Source organism: Copadichromis virginalis, linkage group LG10, assembly GCF_057382275.1.
Source record: "Copadichromis virginalis isolate Kocher_CV1m ecotype Utaka linkage group LG10, C_Virginalis_male_GT1.1, whole genome shotgun sequence".
NCBI lineage: Eukaryota > Metazoa > Chordata > Actinopteri > Cichliformes > Cichlidae > Copadichromis > Copadichromis virginalis.
In genome coordinates, this window is record NC_140627.1 from 25,271,631 (window position 1) to 25,286,470 (window position 14,840).

Genomic DNA, 14,840 nt, shown 5'->3' on the forward strand with positions numbered 1-14,840 from the left:
ATGTGCATGCAGCAGTGACACCAGTACAGTCACAAGGGTTCTCGCTTTCTCACACACACACACACAAAATCGTAGCATGCCTGGAGGGACTCAGTGGGAGGTCAGCTCTTAGTATGACCTGTAATGGATAGCACTGAGAAACATGCACTCACACACATATTGAAACATATCCCAAGTTACCAGAATGTCAGCAGAAATGGGAAAGCTGTGTTTGTTGTGACTTGGTCTGTCTTTCTGCTTTGCTGCACTTGTTCTGGAACCTTGATAACGCAATAAATGAACCGAAAATGACAGCTTAAAACAAACAGGTTTGACAAAATGTCTGAGAACATGAAGACATTTTTTTTTATTTCTGTGTCCCTTAACTCAATTCCCTCTCTGTCCCTGCTCCCAGTGCTCCATGCCCTCCTGTATTGTGGCCTTCCATGTGACCTGCGCCTTCGATCACGGCCTGGAGATGAAGACCATCTTGGCCGAGAACGACGAGGTGCGCTTCAAGTCCTTCTGCCTGGAGCACAGCAACACCAGTACAAACACCAACAGCACCTTCAGCTCAAGCGGAATGAGCAACGGCAATCACGTCACCGCTTCCACCGCCAACGGAGCACACGGTGGAGCCAGACCCGAGTGGGCCGCCCCCGGTCTCACCTCCGAGCTTTGGCAGGACCAGCAAAACGAGAGAAATGGCAGCAGCGATCCGGCGCAGAGGTCGGTATCGCACCTGGTTTCAGTGTCGGCGTCGGAGCGGGCTGAGCGCGACCAACTGGAGAGAGAAAAAGTGAGCCAGAGGAAGCAGAAGCTTCAGGAGCTGGAGGATGAGTTTTACCGACTCGTGGAACCCAGGGAGGTTGCCGAAAACCTGGGGCTACCCGTCTCCCAGGTGTGTTAAGCTAGGACCCTACAGCTTCTCATTAAGTTATAAGAAATGAGGTTAAACACTCGTTGCGATAGGATAGGTACGCCTGTATGTGTATCAAAAAATACCTGCTCTTCTAGGTAGTGACTCAGGTATAGGCACGAAGTGCACAGACATGGTCAACAAGATGAGTGGCTGAAAAAACTCACTGATGAGAGAGCTCATAATAGCAGCACTTGTTCCTGCTAAGAGGGAGCAAGTATGCAGATACTGTGACTGCTCAGTACAGCAGCGACGTGCAGCAGAGCATTTCAGAACGCCCGATTCACCGAAGCATGAAGCTGTTAGGAAGTGCCGTTTCTGTCCAAAGAACAAAAAGCTGAAGGCTCCTATTGATTGATGAAATCTGGGAGAACATTGCCTAGTCGGAAAAATGTGTTTGTGTTAAGAGTATAAAATTATAGAAATATGAGAAGACTAATCATGTACTTGCCTCGATTTAGCACACTGGCTCAAGTGTTCCCCATTCATAGGTATTCGTAGACCGCATGATGAGTTACAGGTATTTGTTTAGACCATGCTCTGTTCTGCTTTCCAAACATGGACGCTGCTGCTGGAAAGTGTTTTATTTTTTATTTTTTTTACTAGGAAAGCTAAACCATGGATTTGAAAGAGTTCTTTTTTATAAAAAGAATTTTTGATACTGAGTCAACACTTCAGGGCCATTTTGGGTTTTAAAAATATAATAGAGCTGAGAGAGAGAGGAAAAAACTCAGGTATTGTCTGGTTAAGGTCACAAATCTATGAGAAAATATTGTTGTGTTGTCAAAGAACCGCTTCACTTTTCTTGGCAAGGTTGGGGCAACCACATTACACCACAGTGCCTCAGTGTGCTTTGTGTCTTGCCTGCAGTGTATGATCTAATAGAGGTATTCATTGTAGTTGGATACACTAATGAAATACTTGCGATTGTAGCCATGTTGTCAAATACCCAGACTTTGAAGAGTCATTGCTTACTCAGATCACGAGTGAAACGTTTTTCGTAGTGCTGCACTTCTTTAATGTGTGCAGTCCTGTTTTATTTTCATTGGTGTAAAAGGTTGATCCTTCAAATGTGAATATGAATGGGGATTTTTAACAAAAGAAAAATGTCACGTCTACAATCATGGGAAAAATGAAGTTGTCACAGGACTCTATACAGCCCTGTGAAAAACTCGGTGAGGTCGAACAACTTTTAGCGTCAGTAACTTCAAGTAATTATTTTCTGTATGACTTTATCAGCCTCTCAAACTGTTGTGGAGGAATTTTGGCCCACATTTCTTTAAAAACAGTTCACACTCCATGTGTGCACACCTCTCTTAAGGTCCCACCACAGCATTTCAATCAGGTTAGGGTCATTGCAACACGGTGATTCTTCTTATTTTCAGACAGTTGTAGGTTTGCTGCTGTGCTTAAGTTCATTTACTTGTTACATGACAGAATTTCAGCAATGCTTTAGCTGTCAGACAGATGGACTCGCACTTTACTCTAAAGTACTTTGGTGTAGAGCTGTTCGATATAACGATATATATCGGATGACGATATAAAAACATCTGTCGTTTCATTTTACGCTATCGTTTGTTTCGTGGTGTCGCAAAATAAACTGTTTACGGCAATATTTTTTCATCGTCCGCTTGTTTATGTTCCACATAAACCTTTCACAATAAAGCTCAAGATCCTGTTGAGACTTTTCAAAATAAACTGAATCACATGAAAGAGCAGATTATTTACGGATGAGAAGAAAAAAGAGCCGCCAGGTGCTAAGAAATAAACCTTAGACTCAAACGTTAGAACAGGCTTTTCCCCGCAGCACGCCGTGTAATAAATACAAAGAAACTCCATGAAATTTCTTGGCCGTTACAACTTAAGTCTAAAAATGTATAGTTTCATGCATCGGTTAAAACACTCAACTCCGGGTAAAGGACGCGCAGTTGGAAACACTTCACGCAAGTCGAGCTGCCCGAGATTCACAGAATTTACAGAAAATGTTAAATTTTTGTGATTTATATCGTTATCGGGACGATAGAATTCTTATATCGGGATATGAGATTTTGGTCATATCGCACAGCCCTACTTTGGTGTACAGAGGAGTTTCTGGTCAACTGAATGGCTGCAGAACAAGCCCGAATCATCACCCCACCACCACCATGCCTGACAGTTGGTGTTTGTGTTTGCGTTATACATCATGGACAAACATCTCTACTTTGGTCTCATCTGTCCTAAGGACATTGTTCCAGACGTCTTCTGGTGTTTTTCAGATGCAATTTTGCAAACTTAAGATATGCTTTGGGCTGATTTTGTGAGGATCCCCATTCCTGACCAGCAAACTACCAAAACTTCAGTGTTTATAGCATTGCTCACACTTGGTGATGATCAGTTTATCAGGTGTATTTGATTAGCAGCACCTGGTGGCTATTTAATTAAAAAAATTCCTACAGTATTGAGGCTGTAATGGTGCACCTAGTTTTTCACAGGACAGTAGAGAGTCCTTTCTTCTCTATGTGACTATATGTGTATTTTGTAATTTTGTGAGACCTTTGTAAAGTTTTTCTTTGACTTTAAAATAACAAAGAATATCCAAGTATTTGATCCTTAATTTGAGAAAATTATTGAAGTTTAATATGACTATAAAGTTTCCAAAGCTGGATGACTTTTTGAAATAAATCTCCTGCAAAAATGTGCTCTAGAATTTCACATTATAATGCTTCAGTGCCTCTAATTCACAATTAAAAACAACAAAAAAAGGAAATAGTCTGAAAGCACAGTACAGTGGCCTTCCATGTGACCTGCGCACACAGCACCTTCATTGACCAGATGCTCGCACTGATTTTTAACTCCATGAAATTTCTCGCTGCCATCTTTGACTTGAATTGAAATCAAACATGGCAGCGATGCGAACATTATGATAGCGTAACAGGTAAATGTGTGTCTACGTTTTAAGGTGGACTACTTATATCAGTTCTGGAAGCTGAAGAGGAAGGCCAACTTTAATCGACCTCTGGTGACCTTAAAGAGAGACGAGGTGGACAACCTGGCCCAACAGGAGCAGGACGTCCTCTACAGACGCCTCAAACTCTTCACACACCTCCGACAAGACCTGGAAAGAGTGAGTTGGACAATCAGATGCAGACGTTGTTTCGATGTTTGTTTGGTATGAAGCCAAAGAAAACTTGTTTCTTTGCAGAGTGCTTTATTCTGGGATCATTTCTTTCTGTTCGTGTGTGTTCGGTGTGTGTGTGTGTTTCGAACATGTGCGAATATTCGTGCTCGGTGCTTGATCCATCCCTGTATCGCTGATATAATTTCCGAGTTAATTTACATTTTTCCGAATGTTAATTAAAAAGATCATTGACAGTATCATATGAAGTTGATTTTTGCTCTCATGAATATTGATGTTAAATGAATGAATGGCTCAAAGGATGACGGGGTAATGAAATGACTCAGGGATATAATGAGTGACTGACTGATAGCCAAGTGTTGGAAATGTAAGTGAAAATTCACCAACTGTGGAGAATTCATTTGTTTTTTCTATGATCTGTGATCATTGTGACAGATTAGTTACTTCATGTAAAAAGTCAGCGAGGCACTCTCGGAATTTCCTCAGATTTGTTTGTTTGTTTATTTGTTTGCCGTGTCTCTCCCACTCTTCTGACTTGGAGAAAAAAACTTCACAGAAAATTCAGTCTCAAGTGACCCGGAGCACAGGAATAGCATACAGTACATACTGTAAAGTCCCTCGGGAAGTGGAAAGTCAGCTCTATAGTGGAAATTGGTTCAGACGTTTTTCGTTTTCATTTCTCTGAGAGCCTGTGGGTTCGTTTTGTGATGCTCCTGAGCCCCCTGCTTGGAAACAGTTTGTTATTCCCCAGAGAAAGAGATGGTAATGCTTGTGCAGCTGCCGTGCCATGGAGAGAAAGGCTTTGATCTGGAGTTTGTTGGTGGATACCAGAAAAGGTGCTCCGCAGCGACTCCCTACTTTTACTGAGGCACCTCAGATGGTTTCTAGCTTGGCCCAAATGACATCAGTAATCAAATATGGTAAATTTCATGATACTGTCAATTTTTAGAACTGAACGCATGGTGTGATTTTTGGGAGTGTGCTACATCTACACCTTGATTGTTGATGAGTTCAGGTAGACCAAGTGTCCTAACGTAAGAGCGAGCTAATGGGCATTAATTGTACTGGAGGCTTTAAACCCGGCGAAGAATACTTTTCCAGCTTCTGTGGTTGTGGAAGCAGAAGTATAGGGAGGCTTTTGAAGCTTTAACTGCTAACTCTAATTAAAGGTGTCTGTGGATGAGAAAATTGAAAGATCTAATGGAAGCCTGGCCCATCTCTCAGGTGAAGAAATTTCAAAGGGTAGTTGAGATTCGTGCTGCATGTTGTGTTGCATTCGTAGTAGCTGTTGTAACTGGATTGATCACATTTTGGAGGGTTAGCAGTATCTTGGTGCAATGAGAAACTTGTTGATCTATTTATGGAGAAAGGAGGTTATGGAAGTTTTTTTTTTTTTGCCCTGCCTGACACAATGTTCCTTAACATTTAAATAAAACACAAAACTTATCATTATCTACATGAAATCTTTGCAGCTTGTAGTTTGTAACTGTAGCTGCTAAGAGTTGAGGTTATTTCTGAATGCTGAAATATTCCCCTGCTGATTTCAGTATCAGAGCTTGCATTTGGCTGCAGAATGCGCACTAATATTTTCATTTTTTTGCCTGGTTTCTTGAATTAGTTGTGCCCATCTTCAAAACCTCACTCCAGAGCTCTGTTAGTACATTGGCATTCTCTGCTGCGGCTGCAGTGCTCTCAAAACCTCTTTCTGACCCTGCAAACTATACAGGATCTAAATTACAGCGAGCAGCCAAACATCTACTGCGGCCAAAATTTAGGGGGATACACGTAAATGCGGTTCGCTAAGGACATGCGGCAGGAGTCCTCTGTTTTTTTTTTTTACATTTAGACAACTGTTTATATCATTCCCACAATGAAAAAAAAATCTTATTATATCTGCTTACCTTCACATAATAAATTACCAAAAATGTTCACTGCAGAGAGATTCTTAACCCCTGGATATTTCTGTCAGCAGAGTCTAAGGTGCCTTGGTTTTGTTCAGCTTGGTTGATTTAATTTCGTTCATAGTAAGAAAACCTTTTGGTAATTAGGTGGCTCCATATTAACCAAATGACCTTTCTGTACAAAACTAAAAGAGTTCAAATACAAACACAAGAGATAATTGGAGATTTTTTTTTTTGTTAATTGCTCCTTAGTTTTTCTCATTTAGCCTCAGCTGGTAAGACCAGTGGACTTAAGTTCAGTGCTGATTAGACCACGGGATCAGCGTGCTTTGTCCAGCGTCCCACGGTGTTAATTTGGCTTTTAGATGATAATTCCTCCACCTCTTAACTTAAAATAATGGAATCACAAATCACTTCCCACAGAGCCAGGTTGTCATTTCTAAACAGTGGGCTGAACTTTTTTATGTAGGTCACTTTTTATTTGGGTGAGCCAAATAACTGAAAGCCCTTGCTATACTTAGATATTCTGTAGCTGTGCAAATCACTGTCGATGTACACTATTTTCTGTGATTGGAAGACCACTCTACAGATGTGTAGAGAATTATGTAACTGTAGCCACACCGCAGTGGTCTCTGGTGGTCAGGGTTTATTGATTGTTGCAGTTTTCTAACCTCTCAACCAGTCAGTGTGTCCATGGACTCCATAACTCTTCTCCCTCCTGACCACCCATTATTGATGTGTGTGTATGTGTGTTGTAGAAGTGAACCATACCACTTCAGCTTTCAAAAGTTAACTCTCTTCATTCTGTCACAAAACAGCGAAGCAGTCAGTAGGAAATAACAGTTGAAACAGCTTATTTACTCAGAGTATGTAAAGATGGTGCCTACGTGTACCTCAGTGTTCGAGGCAACTGCGTCCTATTTGTGAAAAATGCAAACACGTGGTGGATTTAAAGCAATCCATGAACACATGTTGGATTTAGCTTGAATATTACATCCAAATATTGCAGATTTATGGGGAACATCATTTGGCTTTCACTTAATACAGAAATGTAAATAAAAAGGTCGTCAAAGGAGCTTGCAAAGAAAAGCGTTTGGACTTCTTTAAGTTGCTTGAAGATGTTTCACCTCTCATCCGAGAAGCTTCTTCAGTTCTAAGGTCAAATGGTGGAAAGTCCCAGATATAAACCTAGTGGGAGTATCACCCCGCAGAGGGACGCCCCCCATACGCCTTAACACCCACTCACATCCTGGGCCATCTGACCTCAGGAATTCGCATGATAGGGTGGGGCCAGGTTTCACAATGAGCTCACCTGAACCCCTGGCTGATTGGGACCCACACCCAGTTTCACACCCTGGCTCAGGCGATTAGAGGATCATCAAGGGGTCCTTTTGTCCCTCTGTGGGGGGTCACTCCCACTAGGTTTATATCTGGGACTCTCCACCATTTGACCTTAGAACTGAAGAAGCTTCTCGGATGAGAGGTGAAACGTCTTCAAGTAACTTAAAGAAGTCCAGACGCTTTTCTTTGCAAGCTCCTTTGACTACGATGACCTGGATGACTGAGAACCTTCACAGACAAATAAAAAGGTCATTTTTCTGTGATTTTTAATGTTCCATATGCCTTCTTTTATCAAACAAAAAACATTAGGAATAATAGAGAGACTGATTTTATTTATAAAGCGCCAAGTCACCACAGCAGATGCCTCAGCGCTCTTTATATTACGAAGGAAAGACCCTGTGATAATACAGATAAAAACCCAGATGAACCCTATGAGCAAGAACTTGGTGACAGTGGGAAGGACAAACTCCAGGTAGAAACCTCCAGGAGTCCAAAGTCAGCTCTTAGTAAAAATAAAATGCTGTACATACTGTAGACCGTGAGAGGTTTTGGTATCACTCTGCTCGGCACCGTTCAGCGTTCTGTTGAGACGCTGCTGCTACGGCAACATTGGGAAAGTGACAGTTGTATTTGATCCCTATTTTTTTCAGTTCGTGCGCCTGAAAGACTGATGGCTCATGTGCTGGCAAGGCTGTCCGTACTCCTCTTACAGTACTGGTCAGAATTTAATTAAGCTGACACACAGTGATCATCTGATGGGTCTTCAACCACATTGTTCTCAAGGTTAAAGTCCCATTTGTCACTGTCAATTAATTTGAATTCTCATTCGTTTGTGCAGTACAGCGAATAAATGACAAGGAAACTTTGTAGTAACCTATGAGTGGTGACAGATGAGCTTCTAGATCCCTGACATTTTGGTTTTGGGGATTTTGTGATTTATTTTCCTGATTTATTATGTAAAATAACTTTGCTGTTTTTAAGCTCTTCTTAAGCTCTTAGAGACAAATATCTGACACTATTTGCTTCATCTTATTCACTATTATGATTCAACTAGGCTCACACTGAGTGATGCTGATATGCAACTACAGTAATGTGTCACCATCACCTCACCTCCATTTAGCACCATTAATAATCAGGTGTATTGGAGCTGTAACTTGTAGTAGTTGAACTCTTAAATTCATGTAGTCTTGGTTGAATTGTTGGAACTCCTGGTAGCTATTGACCATACTTCACCATAAGTACTCTGTTTTATATATTAGGACAGACACCCTGAGTATAGCGACTTTAACTCAATGTTATTGTGTTTTTAAGAAGCTTCCGTGGAGTTGTTGGGGCACAAAGTCTGAATTTTCAAATTGTTTTTGTGCAAATGAGGCAGAATAATGTGTCTGATCATTTTGTTGAGGCATGTTCAAAACAGCATTTAATAGCCTGAAAGCTGCGCTGCGATTGCAGATCAAGACGTGAGGTTGATCTGAAGGTGTTTAATCTGGCAAGCTCCAAATCTAGCAGTGTTCTGCTTGACCACTGCCCAAGTGTGTAACGGAGAAAGTCGGATTGATTAGAATTGCTGCTGGCAAGTCACCCATGAGGAGGATTGATCTCCAATTGGTCACGTTTTGGCCAAGTGAGTGTTGACAGCTCACTGCTGTGATGCCACTGGCTGTCGATAAACAAGCTCTCTTTCACTTCATCCGTCTTCTTCACTTTTCTTCCTCCTTTTACTTTTCCATCTCTCACGCCGACACCACCTGTAAGTATCTGCTCTGTCATCCATTGCTGACCTGTTTTTCAAGTGGTCCACCTGCTTTGCTTTGTTTTTTCGTTGCATATGGTATTTTTCTGTGGAGGTGTTGTGTGCATGACATTGTGTTTCTAAGTGCATGTATGTGTCTGTGTGGAAGATAGTGTTGCAATCATCTCTGATTTGCGGGCAAATTGAAAAATCCTCTCCATCCTTCCATCCCGTCATCCCCAGACCCCAACCCAATCAGACCCCACGACCAAAGCCTCCAGCCTGCTGCTTTTGTGAACAAGTGTGTATGTGTGTCTGTGTGTGAGTGTGCGGGTGTGCATGTTGGTGGTGGAAGATTCCAAGGGCTAATGTTGGGGTGGATTATCCCCCTCCTCTTCCTCTTTGAAGTGCTGCCAATGGAACGAATTGCACCGTGCTGTCCCTAATGCACTGTGAGCTTTCTCCATTTCTGTACTCCTCTCCTGAGTGCTGCCCCAACACCCTCCCTTCACCCACAACTCGCATCCAATCAGCGTGCAACATGTTGAAGCAATGTGTGACACAGTGATTGGATAGTGTAAGTTAGGTAAGTGTTCGACCTTTAAAAAAAAAGAGAAGAAGAAATCTGGGCATAGGTGCAGTAGAGGATGACGTAGAAGCAGATTTTGTGCAATTCTTCTTCTTTTTAAATTATACTTTATTTTTGGCCTTTTTGAATAGAGAAGTGAAGAATGACAGGAAAGCGGAGGAAGAGAGAAAAGGAAAGACATGCAGCAAAGGGCCGCAGGTCGGACTCGAGACTGGGCCTGCCACTCTCTGCCACACAGCATGTGGTTGCCCGCTCATCCCAGTGAGCTAAACTGGTGCCTAGATTTTTGGCAAGTCTAATGATCTTGACTCCATATTTGGGATGACCACCTTTATTTTTCAGCACAGCCTGAATTCAACTCTCTTTGCCAGGCTTTCTTCTCATTTCTTTAAGTAGTGTGAAGGAATAAGTCTCCAGGCTTGTAGAAAGATATTCAAAGCTGGTCTTTGGCTGCCTTTTGTTCTGTTTTCTGTCATGATGATCCCACACTCCTTAAATAATGTTGAGGTTTGGGCTCTGGGGAGGCCAATACATGACTAATACTGTTGTAGTGTCTGTTTCTCTATCAGGTATGTTTTTACTGCAGTGCGTTTGGGATCATTATACTGAAAAATGAAGCTGTTACCAATCACTCCATTAGATCTGTTTTCAGAGCAGTTCTTGTGTAATTTGGCATCTATCAGCCTTTTCTCCCTGTTTCCCTACCTTAAGAAAGACTTCTGGACTGCCATTCTTCCACCGAGACCATTTCTGATGAGCTTTAATTGAAAAGTAGATGGATCAACTGAAGGGTCAGATATTTAGGTGTCTTTTTTGTTTTAATTCATCATAGATCTGTGTTAAGTGATTCAGCAAACACACAAACAAAAGAAAACTGGACTGAAAATGTCCAAAGAAAAAACATTTTAAAAAATTATAAGAACATCTGGGCTGCTTGGAAGCACAATATAAAATATAAAAAGATCGAGCATCTACCAAAACTAGTTTGGTAGATGCTTTGAGCAACATATTTAAATAGGTGATGTTTCCATCTAATGAAAATCACAGAAAAAAGATATAAATTGTTAATTAGAGAGTATCAGAGGTGTTGACATGTATTTTTCCTTTGGATAGAACCGGGCTTTCCCCCTGTGACCTAGCCCAATACTACAAGCTGAACACCCCCTGGGTCCAGATCCATACTTTAACCAACAGACACGAGAGTAATATCGATCTTCTTTATCCAGTTCTGAGCAACTGAGAGTGAACCATAATTCCCAAACCATTATACCGGGGGTCCCCAATCCCAGTCCACGAGGGCCGGTGTCCCTGCAGGTTTTAGATCTTACACTGGGTCAACACACCTGAATCACATGATTAGTTCATTACCAGGCCTCTGGAGAACTTCAAGAATGCTGAGAAGGTAATTTATCCATTTAAATCAGCTGTGATGGATCAAGGACACATCTAAAACCTGCAGGGACACTGGCCCTCGTGGACCCGGATTGGGGACCCATGCATTATACCATTCCTCTCAGATAACAATGGTGTTGGGTTATATCAGTAGTATGAAATAGAAGGCAATGATAGCTGCAGTATCAAAATGTGCCAGAAACCGTTATCAGAAGTTTAGACTGAAGAGTTCTGGAAAAGTTCGGTTTGTGGCGTTCATACCTGGTTTGATCACAGTTCTGGAATAATTTCCCAACCAAACTGAGACCGATGATTGTATTTTGTTTTGTAAAACTGCAAAATATACACAGTTATACATTTATGATGATACTGGAACTGAGAAATTATAGATTTTACTCAGCATGGCTTCTCAGAAGAGCTCACTGAGATTAAATAAAACTGGCAAAAGAAGGGAGAGCTTCATGAATATTGAAGGGGAGGTGAAGGTTCAGGCTCTGGAAGCAAAAAGAAAAGAGTAGGACTGGAAATTAAAAGTTAAAACTTTAGTGAGGTGACCTGTAAGGATTCCCAGAGAGGGGAAATGACTGGGACGTGATTCACTGGGGAAATGGGGATGATGGAGAGAAAGCAGGTGTGAAAGAATATATTTTCCTTTCTCGGTTCTTCCTGCATGTTTTCAATTCTAAAACCACTCGAGTCAAACAATGGCAGTTAGTCTTTTCCCACCGGTCAGTCAGTGCATCGGTACTATAGCCAAGGCTGGCAGGGTGTCTGATGGCATGCCGCCGTTCTGTGTCCTGCCCTCTGCTCTCCCTCGCTCTCTCACGGTAACGACTTGGCAGTACATTTGGTTCAGCAGGTCAGCAGTCCCACACCCAGGAGGCCCTCAGAGCAGAACACAGCAGTACACTTATGAAACAGTCCATTTAAAGAAGGGGAAAGTTTTCATTATGAGTAGCTAACATATGTTTTATATCATATTTTTCTCTCTTTTTTTTAAACTACAGAATGCTGACAAGGAGGGAGTGTAGAGAGAGGTTATATGAAGAGAAATTAATGAGAAGAAGGGATATTGTATGTATTTAGTACAGATTTAGGCAGAGGTGTTTGGACAGTGCTGCAGAGATTGAAACCTGGACAGAAAGCAGCCGTGACAGCACCATCAGCCTTCAGCTGCAGGTATCTGCCAGGTAAACTGTATCGCTACACTGTGTGCCGAGGCACTAGGGAGGAAAGCCCATCAGCTAGTTTTCCTTGGCTACAGGTTACAGTTTCACAGTTTGTTTTCTTTCCGCAAACCCCCCTCGGCGCTTCGTTCTGTTTGAGGAGAGAGAGGAAGTTCGGAAGCAAAATAAAGAATGAGAGGAAAATGTATGTGTACACAAGCCCGCAACCCCTAATCTGCTGACTTGGATTTGCACTGCTGTGAGTGAAACTATTGGCAGGAAGAGGTTAAAGGGAGGAACTTCACACATCAAACCAAGCCTAAAGACTAAAAAAAGTGTCTGGGCAGAAAAGGCTTGCTGCTTGTGTCTTTGTTTTTTTTTTCTCAGGCAATCGACATGTATGGATTTACTGGATTTTCTTCATCTTGGGTTGACGCACGTTTACAATCCACACACGGCAAAATCCACACGAGCCACCAGAGAAATCTTCCTATTGCTCGATTTTCTTTTAATCTTTTTTCTTCCCCACAGTTAAAAGGAACCACAGAAACACAGAAGCATCTTTCTTCTTTATAGTCTCAATATTCTTAATATTCTCAAGTTGCCTCAAGTTATCCAAGAATTCCTTATTTATGGAGTAATTTTTCTTTATTTATTTTTACAGTTGTGACCCCTCGGATTACCTGTGGCTTCCTTTTTAATTAAGTGATTTTTTTTACTCCTTGATGCTTGTGAAGCATAATCTCTGCTTGTTCTTCAGACTTTTTACGCCCTTAAGGTGGGTGTTAAAAATGTATCAAACTGAACAAAAAGGAGTCTTTTTAGTGTTATGTATTGCTCAAGCTCCAAAACTCCTGGATCCTACTTTTCCCCATAAAGAAACAGGTTAATTTCCTTTATGATTTTGAAGTGATGGTGGGGCATCTGATAACGATAGTTTGACGTTTGATGTGCTTTTTAGGTCATTTAGATTGCTTGGTAGATAACTGTCATGACTGTGACACATGTAAGACAAAGCTAACTGGGATATCTGTGCATGTTCAGAGTTTAAGCGTAGTGGATGATGAATAGCAACTTCGTCCAGTAAAAACAAAGGCATTTTACTTCCTTTCCCGCAAAGGCCAACTTTCTTCTGATTGGCTGCCCCTCATAAGCTGAGCATCTGAACAGCAGGTGAGTGTGGCTGTCCATAATAGACGTGCATAATAGGGATTTCCCCTCTAAATAAGCAGTGAAGGAGGATTTTATACATAACCTGAGCTCAGTGGGTTTTTCGTTTTGTATTTTTATTATGGTAGGGGGTCCCTTTTACCCTACTGTAAGTCCTTAATGTTTGTGCTACAGCAGGGGTGTTAAACATGAGGCCCCAGGGGCCTGAATCAGCCCACTGAAGACTCAAATCTGGCCCACTGGACAGCTTGAGAAAAGGTGAAGGACACAAGTTTTACAGCTTTTCCTATTGAGAAAGACTGCCTATGCCAATTGCCATTCATACTACACCAAAGCAATTAACTATCAAACAATTAAATGACAGGAAAGTTCCTGTTTTTCCATTATCAGTGAGTCCATAGAGAATTTACAGAACATTTATGTTTTATAATTACAAGACAATCTGTGCAATGAACTATCAGAATGTTTTATGTGATTTTTCACATTTATCCTGTAGCTTCAATGGTCCAGCCAACTAAAGATTAAAGTGGGCTGTATGAAGCTTATGATTTAGAAGGAGTTTGTTATCCTTCTACAAAATTTAAAGAGGAGAAGATGAGCTCTAAGGCGATATTTGGTGTATGACGGTAGCACAAAGCGTTCACAAAGTAATACTGTCTGAACACAGAGAGAAAAATCATCTCAGTGTCACATTACTGCAACACCTCAACCATTGTGGGCTATTTTGTAATGCATTATTTTGTTATTTTACAGCCAAAGTTACAAAATAAGTCCAGACAGCCTGTATGATACTTGGGTGATAAAGGTCTAATGTGTATCCAGCTTTTTAACAGTATTTAAAAGGCAGGAAATGAGCACATAAAGCCTCATTTACTCAGTTACCCTGGTTTGTACAACAGTTGCTCTTCTGTAGTCTCAGACCACACTGGCCGGCCTTCACAAGCACACCCATAAGCCTTTAACCATTGTTGAAACACACCTAAGACGTGCCGTTCTGACCAAGTCCTAATCTGCTTTCAACACAACAGTTTCAAGATCTGACTGTTCACTTGCTGCTTTATTTAGCACACTTCTTGACAGCCTCTCTTGTAATGAAATATCAACTGTTATTAACTTTTTCTGCCGGTAGTTTTGTTGTTTTGGCTGATCCGTTTAAGTGCTTTATGACTTTATGACCTTCTACCTGTAGCCTCCCTTCAAAATGGATTTTCTTCTTTTTAGCCAATCCTGAAAATGGCATTTGACTTTAGTTTGTTGCATTCATGTGGTTGATGTAACCGACTTGTAACCTCTCACACCCTCCCATAATCATCCCCCAGCCACTTCAACATCATACATCCAGCCACTCATTTGGCATGAAAAAGTCCCTGGTGTTATGCAATGTTAGGTAGGGTCAGGGCGAGGACAGAGAAATGGAAAGAGCGACACAGACTACTTGGCTATGTGAGCCCTCTTCCTCTTCTCTTGCAATCACACAGTTCACACCAGTGCATATGCACTCAACTTCTTACGCTGACTGACATGCCTCACAGT

At 41.5% G+C, this 14,840-nt stretch overlaps 1 protein-coding gene across 2 annotated transcripts in view; it reads left to right on the forward strand.

The window, feature by feature from the left end:
- jade2 (jade family PHD finger 2) overlaps positions 1-14,840 on the forward strand; it is a 221,807-nt gene that overhangs the window by 139,934 nt on the left and 67,033 nt on the right. For both annotated transcript variants that reach the window (XM_085470801.1, XM_085470802.1), the window contains exons 9-10: positions 395-880; positions 3,837-4,001. In XM_085470801.1, coding sequence (XP_085326927.1) covers positions 395-880; positions 3,837-4,001 — 651 coding nt within the window. The remainder of the gene's footprint in view (positions 1-394; positions 881-3,836; positions 4,002-14,840) is intronic.